The sequence below is a fragment of the Microtus oregoni genome, unplaced genomic scaffold (assembly GCF_018167655.1).
Source record: "Microtus oregoni isolate MIOR12 unplaced genomic scaffold, Mior012 000028F_ref0000031, whole genome shotgun sequence".
In the NCBI taxonomy this organism is placed as follows: domain Eukaryota; kingdom Metazoa; phylum Chordata; class Mammalia; order Rodentia; family Cricetidae; genus Microtus; species Microtus oregoni.
The window spans coordinates 18609365-18622741 of record NW_024543087.1 but is presented as its reverse complement, the minus strand read 5'-3'; the positions used below and the strand labels follow the sequence as shown (position 1 = coordinate 18622741).

The 13377-nt window shown below is 40.3% G+C and overlaps 1 protein-coding gene across 2 annotated transcripts in view; it reads right to left on the bottom strand.

Annotated features, from left to right (window-relative positions):
• Nek11 (NIMA related kinase 11) overlaps positions 1 to 13377 on the bottom strand; it is a 215468-nt gene that overhangs the window by 112969 nt on the left and 89122 nt on the right. Inside the window, exons 6-7 of one of the 2 annotated variants that reach the window (XM_041677504.1) lie at positions 2606 to 2755; positions 2419 to 2497 (exon numbers count right to left, since the gene is read on the bottom strand). The exons of the other annotated variant lie outside the window; for it this stretch is intronic. Of the exons in view, the coding sequence (XP_041533438.1) occupies positions 2419 to 2497; positions 2606 to 2755 (229 nt within the window). The remainder of the gene's footprint in view (positions 1 to 2418; positions 2498 to 2605; positions 2756 to 13377) is intronic. 2 annotated transcript variants of the gene reach the window in all.

Genomic DNA, 13377 nt, shown 5'->3' with positions numbered 1-13377 from the left:
GTCCTTGTCTCTCCCTCCTCACTCATCCCCCACGATGCACCAACAGACCTTCCCTCAGCTCCAGGAATACTCACTCATCTCTCGGCCTTTAACCGTCAATGTCAACCCTCTCACCCCGACGAGATGGACATTAGGCAAATGAGACACTTAGCTAAGGTACAAGATTCAAAGGTGTAACCCAGACCTCAGCAAGCAGGGGAGGTACTTCCTTAATACACGGCAGCATCTGTGAAATGAAAATCAGTGCCCAAACCCATGAAGAACAGAATTCCATATGCTTACAGACAAGGTCCAACCCTAAACCCTAAACCTATACCCCGTGTGCCTCTCACCAAACTTGGCCTTGGTGGAGTTTTCTTTAAATTTTTATATTTTGCTATCAGGGTGATATTGATTCTGAAATACTGCAGAGCTAGAGAGATGGCTCAGCAGTTCAGAGCACTGGCTGCTCTTCCAGAGAACCCTGGTTTGTTTTTCTGCACCCACATGGCAGATCATAAACGTCTGTGACTCTAGTTCAGGGGGATCTGATACCTTCTTCAAGTTCTCCTCTTAGACTGTTTACATGGCTGGCTGCGTCTTCCCGCTGTTAAGATGTGTCAACATCTAAGACTACCAAAGAGCCCTTCTCTCTCTTTATTCTTAGTGAAGACCCAGTCCCCTTTCTTCTTGGTTCTTCATGTTCCTTACGTTTCCTCGGCTACTGAATTCTTACTCTAGCAGACAAACGTCAGCAGAGCAGACCATGCCTGCCCCTTTCTTTTTAGCCTTCCTGGGGTCAGCACTGTATCTCATAGTTGAGCACACCTCACTGTTGTCTTTGCATCCTCTGATTTAGATCTTACCCCACTGGTGAAAAGTAGGCACCCGTGACAAGGCAGATGACCCGGTGGTTCCTGTTAGACTTATTCATAACAGAGGAAACTTGCTGAGGAGCTGGCAAATGCCTGAGAGGGTCATAAAAGGGAAAAGCCTTGGAGAGAACAGCTAGCTTCTTACATCCTAGACAGACCCTCTGTCTAATCAAGCTCTCCAACGCAAAGGAAAAGAAAAGAGACACCTGGTCAATTGAAGACGCTAAGTCGTGTCCTAAGGAGGGAATAATAACAGCTCAGTGAAAATCCCAGATTTACATATTCTTAGCCGTATATTCCTGTATTAACAGGGATGGATTTCAAAGTGTTCAGGTAAGATCTGTCAATCTCAGAGCCACTGGGTAGATAACAACGGTTTTAAGCAGAAAATTAGAACTCCAGCTTCCCATGTCTCATGGCATCATGCAGCCAGAGTTTGTGTAGCCTGCTTTGTAGAGAGATTTTCCCAGTGTTCCTCTTGGCTTCGCTTAAGTCCTGCTTTCCTCCTTTCTGGCTGATTCATATATATATATATATATATATATATATATATATATATATATATATGTGTGTGTGTGTGTGTGTGTGTGTGTGTGTGTGTGTGTGTATAATTTATTTTATATATTATATATAATTTATTTTATTTTTTTCAGAAAAAGAAAACAAACTATCTTTTGTTCATTTTACATACCAATCCCAGTTCCCACTTCCTCCCATCCTTCCATTCCTTCCACCTAACCCCTCCCCACCTCACCCCCCATCTTCCACTCCTCAGAAAGGGTAAGGCACATTGCTTTGAGTAAGGTCCAAGGCCCTCTCTATTATATCCAGGCTGAGCAAGGTATCCATCCAAAGAGAATGGGTCCCCCAATAAAGACAGTACAAGCAGACTGCCCATGGCCCCTCAGTCTGCCCCAGCCATACAACTGACACCCACATTCAGAGGGACTAGTTTGGACCTACACTGTTTCCTTCCCTGTCCAGCTGGAGTTGGTGAGCTCCCATTAGCTCAGGTAGACTGTTTCAGTGGGTGAACCCATCATGGTCTTGACCTCTTTGCTCATATTCTCACTCCTCCTGACTCACTTCAACCTGACTTTGGGAGCTCAGTCCAGTGTTCCACTGTGGGTCTCTGCCTCTGTTTCCATCAGTTGCTAGATGAAGGTTCTATGGTGACATTTAAGATATTCCTCAGTCAGACTACAGGGCAAGGCCAGTTTGGGCACCCTCTCCTCTATCGCTTAGGGTCTTAGCTGGGGTCATCCTTGTGGATTCCCAGGAATTTCTCTAGTGCCAGGTTTCTTGCTAGCCCCGTAATGGCTCCTTCAATCAAAATCTCTCTTTCCTTGCTCTCATCTCTGTCCTTCTTTCATCTCTTCTATCTCATTCTTTCAAGTTCTCCTCCCCTTCCCTTTTTTCTCTCCTCTTCCTCTTCTGCCCTCCCTTCTCCCCCACCCCCATACTCCCAATTTTCTGACTGATTCTTAACCATATCTGAGTCCCACAGCATAACCTTGAGACACAGAATGGTAGGTGGCCCTGATACCACTCTCATTTCCAGTACCTGAAGGTGCTCTTCGATGTAAGGGATTTTTAAAACTTCTATAGCAGATGGTCTCAAGGAAGGACTCTTGTTCAACATGCTGTAATATTAAAAAAGAAAATTACTTTTCAAATGAACAAAAACCAAAGTTCATTTCAAGCAGAGGAATGAAACTTCAATGGCCTCTCATTCAGACTTGCTGCCATACCATTCCATGATGGTGTTTAGTTCTCGTGAGAATCTCTCAGGAAGTGAAGGTGTGTTGCCTTCAACAATATTTAAAACCACAGACAAGAAACTGGAACCAGCAAACGCGTGATCCAAGCAACACATCTCGTATAAAATGCATGCCAGTGACCTGCAGACAAAAATCAAAACATTTAAACAGAGAACAAACATCCCATATAAAATTTGTCTATCAAGAAAAACCTCACGGATATTGGGCATTAGCTTGTTGTAAGCACCACTCTGGGCTGCCGTCTGTCATAAGGTTCGTACATTCCAGGCTAGGGGCATGAGGATTAGAAATGTCAGGTAGGAAGAACAGAGATTTGAAAGAAACACAGAGACATAGGACAGTACCAGGAGGGGCAACTCAGCAGATAATGAATGCTAATTCGCCCACATTTATTTTCCATACACTTTCATATTCCGATATAAAACAGGGGGAAGAAGGTAAAAGACTACTTTAACATGACACAAAGGACAACCAGAACAGTTACTTGTTTCAATACTTGAGACATCAAGCCATTATTTCCTGAGTAAAGTATTTAATGTTTGGGCAGGAATGTGCAGTGTATCAAGTATCCTGTAGGCAGCCACCCCTTATGTCAAACCTCATATTTTAGAGAAGAATCATAGGAGTATGCTTAAATTCTCTGACCGATGGTCACGGTGGAACAGATCCACCTCTATGGGCCATTTTAATGTCCAAAACACCAAGTAATCACACCCTAGCTCAAGATATCTTGTTTTGTAGCCACAACTTTGAAACACAAAAATAAGCTCAAATTCTCTGACCTCCAGACAAGGTGGAACAAGCTCACATGTGTGTGTGTCCTCATATTAGAGCCAATGTACCAGCATCGATTTGAGTTTGTTTACAGACTACCTATTCTCCTGGACCCAAAAGACAGACAGACAGACAGACAGAGACACACACAGAGGGAAACACACATACCCAGGGACACATAGGCACACACATATGCATGTAGGCACGCTGCACACAAATCCAAGACCCAACAAAGGATGGAGTACAGAGAGAGACCTGAACACTACTTTCTCCAAAGGAAAAATAAACAGTCCAATAGCAAAATGTCTGCACAGAGTAAAGAGTCTAAGATTTGATTAATGTAGCTGGGAATTTTTAAATTAGCTCCTGTGAAAGACAAACAAAATGAGGCTGCATATTACCTGCCTAAGGTAGTTTTTGAAAGCTATGTATGCAGAAGGAAATTTTAATTTATCAGCCTGACCTGGCCTCTGTGTGCGCTGTGCATGTTGAAAAGCAAGCAGGCTTATTTACTCGCTTTCTGAATAGAATCCATTTGCAGGTAGAAAGGGAGGGAAACTATTTGCTGCTCACATTAAAATGTCTAACTCTCCCTTGGGGACCATGAAACAGGGGCTGAGAATCAGTGACCAGCCCAACTCTGAGGTGGATTCACCGTGTCAAGTGGTCACCTCTGAGCCGACAGGAACATGTTCTTAATGGTTCCACATTACAAAGAAAATGACCATGACCTTTAAAGTCTTCCCTGACCTAGTATTAAGAAACAATAGGCTGTTTTTATCTTGTGGGCATTGTGAATGATTTAACAGCTAGATCCCTCTTTTCATAGTGGTTTTCTGAAAGACGAAAAAAACGAGTTTGTAATAGAGTGTTTATAAGCTATATTTATATAACTTCTAACACAGTGTTTAGTAAGGGGAGAGTATACACAAATAAACACATGAACACAGAATTTATTCCATGGTTTGTTATGGAAATGCATACATGTAAGAGAATTCTGAAAATGGTTCTGTTCTAATAAGCAAAGCAACATTAAAGCTTTCCAGTTGACTACAAAGCACTTTCATGTGAATCACAACAAACTCAGACCTCCCCAGTGAAACAAGCCAAAATCAGATACTTGTTTCCAACTCTTAGGTGAGGAAACTGGCTGTGAGAAGCTAAATGACTTGGTCAAGGTGATACAGTAGTAAATGGCAGAACTGACTCTTGATTAAAGCATTGTCTGTCCAAACTCTGTTAGAAAGACAATATCAGAAGCAATTACACAGTACTGACTAGAGCAGCAATATCAACATAAATATTATAAATCAAAATATTTGAAGCTCAATCTATTTTGTGTCCATCTTTAAGAGTATCAAATGGCATCTTACATAGGAATTTTAATATACTTAGATTTCCACCAGGATGATAAATTTATTCAAATAGATATAAAATAATGACATTTTTAGAACAATAAAAACAGAGTGTCCATGTCAGCAGGAAAGCACTAAACACGTTCAGGAAGGGAGTTCTTCTAAAAAAGAAAAATGATCCTAGGCAGAAACAAGCAATGCTAGAACAAAGAAACAACATTAAAGAAACACTCTGTGAATATGCATAAATAGACATTAATGTTACACGACAGTATAGATAATATCTTGTTGGGCCAGAAAATTGTATATAATAAAATGTATGGCAGGATAACACAAAACACAAAAAAGAACAAGACAAAGTGTTTTCTGCTCCTTCTGCTACTGAGAAAGAGGTCATAATGACATCTTTACTAGACAGTAATAAGGATGCATGTTGTATTTTCTAAAGTTATCATTGAAGGATAAGATAACACAGAAGCAAAACAAGCTAAAGGAAGAAAAATCAACTACCAAATTTTAAACTAAAAGGAAGAAAGGAAATAAAAATGAAAACAAAACAAATGGGACATGGAGAGATTAAACATAGTTTAACCACAAACATAGTTACACTAAATGTCATAGTAGTAAAATAGTTCAGTTGAAAAAGGCTTATCAGACTAGATTTAAAAAATAATGCTCTCCAAATAACCTTGAGTATCTGACCTGGAGCAAGCCTGGTGGAGTTGTACACAGAGCCAGTGAGACACCTTAGCAGGTGAAGGTGCCTGTGGCCAAACCTGATGACAGGAGTTGAATAGACCTACCCAGAGGAGAACCAGCTTCTGAGGTTCCCCCCCATCTCCACACTCACACCATGACATGACCATGCTCCACAAATAAATAAAAATTCAAAAGACAAAGATATTTCTTACAAGCACTTGCCAAAATACTGCTAGTATAGGTATATTCATATCTCATGAATCAGGCTTTGAGGTAAGAATCACTATTAAAATTAACATGAGGGATTAATAAAGAAACCAAGCTATCAGGAGTATATGATAACTTTAAATGTGCATTCATCAAATGTGTGTGTAAGTGTGTGTGAGAGACAGAACAGAATTAAAGCTCAATCATGGTGTTTCGTAATCATTCAATAGCTAACAGAACACACAGATATCAAAATCAATAAGAATGGAGAAAATATACACAATAACCCAAATTGACAAATTGCTATTAGGGAACCCTATAATGACAAAATTCAGATTATTTTAAAGAACTCATGAGCCATATATCAAGACTGGCCATACACAAGGTCACAGACAAGCTTCAATGAGTTCAAGAATCAAAATCTTGAGATCATACTCTCTGACTACAGAGCAAGTAAGCTAGATATTAAAAATGAGAAGAAGGGAGATAGGAGAGGCAATGTGGGTGCAGGGGAGCTGGGCCCCCTGAAGGTGTGAGAACAGAACTGGCCCAGCTCCTTGCTACCTGCTTCATTGGGTGAGCTAGCCTGGGCAACTCTGGAGAGCTCACCTTGGTGGTGAGGATGAGGGAGAGCTAGCGGGATGACCAACCCCACTACCGCCCAGGCCCAGAACCAGGGCTATGAGTTGGCCCACACCATCTATGATCTACTGGAGCATGTGAAGGGGCCAGTCCTGAGGATCCAAAGCAGCAGGGTCTCCATGACACAGGGCAACAACAGGATATCCACGAAGAGACCCTGTGAGGGTTCAGTACTGATGGTGAAGCAGAAGCCAGAGGCATCAAGCCAGACTAATGACTCAACGCAATGAACACCTGCAAGTAAAGATGTACGGACTAAAGGGTATACTGTGTGACTCGCCGGCCCATACTACAGCTTCCATGACGAATTTTTTTTTCTTTTAAATTTTGTTTTATTTTATTTTGTGGGGGGTGGGGGTGCAAGGGCAGAAGGCAGATATAAAGGGACAGGGAGATGAATAAGATCGGGATGCATGATTTGAAATCCACAAAGAATCAATAAAATGTTTTTAAAAACACAAAATAAATTTTAAAAAAAGGAGAAAGGGATAAGAAATCTCCAACAGCTTAGAAATTAGGAAACACACATTTAAATTCCTTAGATTAAACATGAAATGCACATCTAAAGCCCTTGGATTACACAGGAAAGCTTACTAAATGAAGCTATAACAAAATTGAAAGTATCAGATATATAAGGAGATAAAAGTTTAAATCTATGACCTAAGTCAAACTTGATCATTTAATATATATATTAATATATATAAAATTATCAAGTTTAATATATCTCAAATTAGAGATATATTAAATTATCAAATATATATCTCAAAATAGGGATAGGGACAGGGTTCTAGGGGTGAAGAGGCAGTGTACAGGATCCACGAAACAAGTTTTCTTTGAAAATGTTCTGATGAGACAATGCTTTGTATGCAAAAGAAAGATAAAGAAAAGACACTCCCATGAAAGAAAGGTTAGATAACGAGTTTCCTTTTTTTTTAAGATTTATTTATTTATTATGTATACAGTGTTCTGTCTGCATGTATCTCTGCAGGCCAGAAGAGGGTGCCAGATCTCATCACAGTTGGTTGTGAACCATCATGTGGTTGCTGGGAATTGAACTATTCGGGAACCTCCCGAAGAGCAGCCAATGCTTTTAACCACTGAGCCATCTCTCCAGCCCTAGATAAAGATTTTCAACAGCAGAAAAAACAAAAAGACAATAGCTTGCTAAATAAACATGCTGTCAAACAGTCTTCTAAACATTTATGTTTCCATACATAAACTAACGCTGCCCTCAATCAGAGGGAAGCTTCTCTTTACAGTGGACAGTAGTTAGTGCAGACATTCATAATTGGCCAAAGAGCTGAGAAGTGACTACTATATATTCAGCCCTAAATGGGACTTTTATGTCAACCACTCACCAAAGCTCAGGGGATGCCACAGGAAGGGGTAAAAGAATGTCAGAGCTGGAGGAGGGGAGGGGTGCTATGAAATGCTGTCCTCTGGACATGACAAGGCCACTGCCCACACAAATTCACTAAAGCTAGGGTTAGCTGCACAAGAGCAAGGCAAGAAGATGTGTCAACAGTTCAACATGCAGCATATTTTGGATGGGTAACCAAGGGAGGAACAAGGTGTGGGCTACCTGAGGAAAGTTGGAGGTGGATATAATCAAGTTACATTGTTTGCGTGTATAGGACAGTCAAAGAATAAATAGCGATTCTATTTTTAAAAAGACAATAAAAGTAGAATGTATAAAACCAAGAAAATTTAATAGATCTCTAGCAAGACTAATAAGAAAACCAAGTAGGAAAAAACGCATCAAAAATCATAGGAATGGGGAAAAGCATAACACTGCAGACTCCACGTGTCTCAGAAAAAGGCACAGGAAGGTGTCTCCATGAGTCAAGCACTTGCTGTGCCCACATGAGGCTATGAGCTTGGGTCACCAGCACCCACAAAAGAGCTGGGCATAGCGTCACAATCTGTAACTGCAGTGCTGGGGAAGTGAAGGATTCCTGAGGCTTGCTGTTGCCAGTCAAGTCAAAATGGCAAGACCCAGATTCAGTGAGATAAACCATAAAGTGGAGATAAGATATAGAGGAAGATACCTAATGTCAATCTTAGACCTTAGTACACATCTCACGTGCTCACACGGCCAAGTATTAGAAAGTGTTAGAGCAGCATTTCTAAGCACGTTTCCCTCAAATAAATTGACAGTTCAGATGAAATCATCTTTCAAATATAGTATATCAAACTGACATAAGAAAAAAAAACAGAAAACACTCCCTATCCAATTTAATTGCTATCTATTACCTAAATAATAAATCTGAGTTTCAAAAAAAAATCTGTGGTTCTTACTATCAAATTCTTCTAAACATTTATTGAATGACTCATACTAATCAAACTCAATCTGTTCATGTTATAAAGTCAGAAAAATATAGATAGTAAAATACAACAAATGCATTATATGAAGTAAAAATTATAAATTTTCTCATGATTATAGGTTTTAAATCCCCAATACACACACACCACAAATAGAATTTTATGATATATTTAAAAGGTCCATAACATTAACAAGTGATTTTTATTTCAGGAATATGGTATTGACCTAAAATTCACATAGCCAATCAATAAAAAACTAGAAGAAACAAAAGAAAAACTGTAACATCACCTTCACATATTTGGAAAAAGTGGGCTGGAGAGATGGCTCAGCCATTAAAGGCTAAGCTCATGACAGACTGGGAAAAAAACATTTCACTCAATAGTCAACATTCATCTGTAGTTTTGTAAAGAAGAATAGATAAGAATTCTCAACAGAATAATCTCAAATGGCCAAAAGATATTTTAGGAAATGTTCAAAATCCTTAGCCATCACAGAAATGTAAGTTAAAACAACTCTGAGATACCATCTTACACCTGTCAGAATGGCTAAGATCAAAAGCACCAATGACAGCTTATGCTGGAGAAGATGTGGAGTAAGGGGAACACTCATCCATTGCTGGCGGGAATGCAAACTTGTACAACCACTTTGGAAATCAGTATGGTGATTTCTCAGAAAATTGGGAATCAACCTACCTCAGGACCCAGCAAAAGATGCTCAATCATATTACAAAGGTATTTGTTCAACTATATTCATAGCAGCATTATTTGTAATAGACAAAACCTGGAAACAACCTAGATACCCCTCAACCAAAGAATGGATTAAAAAATGTGGTACATTTACACATTAAAGTACTACTTAGTGGTAAAAAGCAATGACATCTTGAATTTTGCATGCAAATGGTGGAATTAGAAAACACTATCCTGAGTGAGGTAACCCAGATGCAAAAAGATGAATAGGGTATGTACACACTCATAAGTGGATACTAGCTACAAACAAAGAATAGTGAGTCATGATTCTAGAGAAGCTAAGTAATAAGGTGAACCCTAAGGAAAAAACATATAGAGTCACCTGGAAAGTCAAAATAGACAAAATCACCTGACAAAATTGGGAGCATGGGAATGGGGGAGTAGGGAGGGTAAAAGGAAAAGACAAGAGGAGAAGGGGAGGTGTGAGGAGAACTTGAAGGAATGGGATAGAAGATATGGAGGAAGGACAGAGATGAGAGCAAGGAAAGAGATATTTTGATTGAGCGAGCCATTATAAGATTAGCAAGAAACCTAGCTCTAGAGAAATTCCCAGGAATCCACAAGGATAACCCCAGCTAAGACCCTAAGCAATAGAGCAGAGGGTGCCAAAACTGGCCTTATCTTATAGTCAGACTGATAAATATCTTAAATATCACCATAGAATCTTCATCAGCAACTGATGAAAACAGAGACAGAGACCCACACTGGAGACATGAGCTGAGCTCCAAAGTCCAGTTGAAGAGTGGGAGGAGTGAGAATATGAGCAAAGAAGTCAAGACCATGATGGGCAAACCCACTAAAACAGTGTACTTAAGCTAATGGGAACTCACCAACTCCAGCTGGACTGGGAAGGAACCAGCATAGGACCAAACTGGTTTCTCTGAATGTGGGTGTCAGTTGCATGGCTGGAGTAGACTGCGGGGCCATTGGCAGTGGCACCAGGATTTATCCCTACTGCTTGTACTGGCGTTTTGGGAACCCATTCTCTTTGGATGGATACCTTGCTCAGCCTGGATATAGTAGGGAGGGCCTTGGATCTTCCTCAAAGCAATGTGCCTTACCCTCTCTGAGGAGTGAATGGGGAGTGGGGTGGAGGGGAAGGTGGAGGGAATGGGAAGAGGGGAGAGAGTGGGAATTTGGATTGGTATGTATTATGAAAAAAGTTTGTTTTCTTTTTAAAGATAAATTCTTTAAAGAGAAAAAAAAGAAGAAAAACGGACAGTGGAAGAAATCCATATTTCTATTTGTAGGGTTTTAAAATATAAAGCAAAAATATACTTATTGGTAAAATACTGAAATTTACAATTTTCTATGATTGGGATCAAGATAAGAATTGTTGAATTACGGAGCGGCGGGCTGTGTCCCGCCACCCGGCTAGCTTTACCCAAAATAATTACACGGAAACTGTATTCTTTTAAACACTGCCTGACCCATTAGTTTTAGTTTCTTATTGGCTAGCTTTTACATATTGATCTAACCCATTTCTATTAATCTGTGTAGCCCACGAGCTGGCTTACCAGGAATGATCTTAACCTGCGTCTGTCTGGAGTGGGAGAATCATGGCGACTCCCCAACTCAGCTTCTTTCTCCCAGCATTCCGTTCTGTTTACTCCGCCTACCTAAGGGTTGGCCTATCAAATGGGTCTAGGCAGTTTCTTTATTAATAAGAAATCACTCCCACATCAAAGAATCAATATATCTTATCTATACTACAGGAAATGACTACCTAGACAATAAGGTTAGAAAAATTAATTGTAAAGATAAGCTAAGAATATTAAGTTATCATTAATCATGCCTGATGGAGGAAGGTCATTGGCTAATAAAGGAACTGCCCTGGACCATTTTATTGGTTAGAGGATAGGTGGGAGGAGAAAACAGGACAGAACGCTGGGAGGAAGAGGAAGTGAGGTCAGAGACTCCACAGCTCTGCTCTCCGGAGCAGACGCCTCAGCAGAGACGCCATGCCCCGCTCCCGGTATGAAGCTCCGACCCAGGATGGACTGGGCTAGAATCTTCCCGGTAAGACCGGTTCTCACAGATTATTAGAAATGGGCTAAGTTAATATGTGAGAATTAGCCTAGAAGAGAATGGGCCAGGCAGTGTTTAAAAGAATACAGTGTCCGTGTAATTATTTCGGGGCATAAGCTAGCCGAACAGGCGGCTGGGGTGTTGGGGACGCAGCCCCACCACCCATATTACTTCACATGCCAAAATGACTGAGTACATGTAAACACTAGAACACTCTAAAAACCTTTGGAAATAGCAAACAAACTCAGCAATCCTGCTAGATACAAAGGTCATTCTTGTCTCTAAGTTGGCAAAAAAATGCACTTTTTAAATAAAATTAAAATTAATTACACTGGCATCACAAAATGTCAAATATCTAGAAATAAGCCTAGTAAGAGGAATGCCAGATCCTACAGTGTCAGCCATGATATAGTGATAAGGGAAATTAATTGTCAAAAGGCAAGAGAGGCAGAAGGAAAGATAGATGCACTTACACTGGAAGATACAGTAAGAGGAAGATATCAATTTCCTAAAATAATCTACAGACCCAATGCAATCATGGTCAGAATCTTACTGGGTTTGTGTTCTTACACAGGATTGATAAAATGACTTGAAATTTAAATGAAAATGCTATCAAAAGAGTTTATTTAACAATTCATTCCTGCCGGGCAGTGGTGGCGCCTTTAATCCCAGCACTTGGGAGGCAGAGGCAGGCAGATCTCTGTGAGTTGGAGGCCAGCCTGGTCTACAAGAGCTAGTTCCAGGACGGGTTCCAAAGTCACGGAGAAACCCTGTCTCGAAAATAAAAAAAAAATCCTTCCTTATAAGAGTGTGGTAATGGCAAAGAAGAAAGGAAGATGAGTGAAGAAAAAGAGAACTGTTGTCTAAGGACATGCAAATTCTATCACTTGATTAAGGCAAGGAGGGAAACCATAACTGCATAGGAAAAGAGAGAGAGAAAGTGGGTAAAGATCTTCAACAGATACTAAAGATCAAAACTCATGAGATGCTCAACAATATTAGACATCAGAGAAATGCAAATAAGCACCCCAGGGTAGTAATTCTGCATGCTCCTAGAATGGCTAAAAACTGTCAAGATCAAATCAGTACTTGTTATGCTAGGAATAAAAGTTTTTAAGAAAAAAAAAGAAGTTGAAAGAACAAAGCCATACAAACCCCACCTCACTCTATCAGATCAGAAGGGCTGTGTGAGAACAGTAGTCTCTGCCTTGGTCAGTGTTCTATTGCTGTGAAGAGATGCCATGACCATGTCAAGTCTTATAAAGGAAAACAATTAATTGGGGCTAGCTTACAGTTCAGAAGTTTAGTCCATTATCAGCATGACAGGAAGCATGGGTGCATGCCAGCAGACATGATGCTGGGGAGTAGTTGAAAGTTCTACATGTGGTTTAGCAGGCAGAGAAAGACACTGAGCCTGACATGAGCATTTGAAATCCCAAAACACACTCCCAGTGACACACTTCCTCCAACAAGACCACAACTACTCCAACAAGGCCACACTTCTTAATCTCTCTCAAGTAGGGCCACTTCCTGATGAACAAACATTCAAATATATGAGCCTAAAGGGACCTATTCAAGCTACCACAATCTCTGACCCAGGACATCCTGAGCTGTCATTGAATCAGAGTGGTGAATGTATTTACCAATAACACAAATGGTTACCATGACACCAATGAAACTGATAGCTGAAAACTTAATGTCTACCAATGAGCTAAATCTGCTTTCTTTACACACACACACACACACACACACACACACACACAGAGAGAGAGAGAGAGAGAGAGAGAGAGAGAGAGAGAGAGAGAGACAGACAGACAGACCGACAGACAAATAGACAGACGGAGACAGAGACACAAAGAGACAGAGACAGAGAGAAAGAGAGATACATACATCATATATGTATTTCTGTGTACATGTCTATGTGTAGTGTGTGTGTGTGTGTGTGTGTGTGTGTGTGTGTGTGCCTGT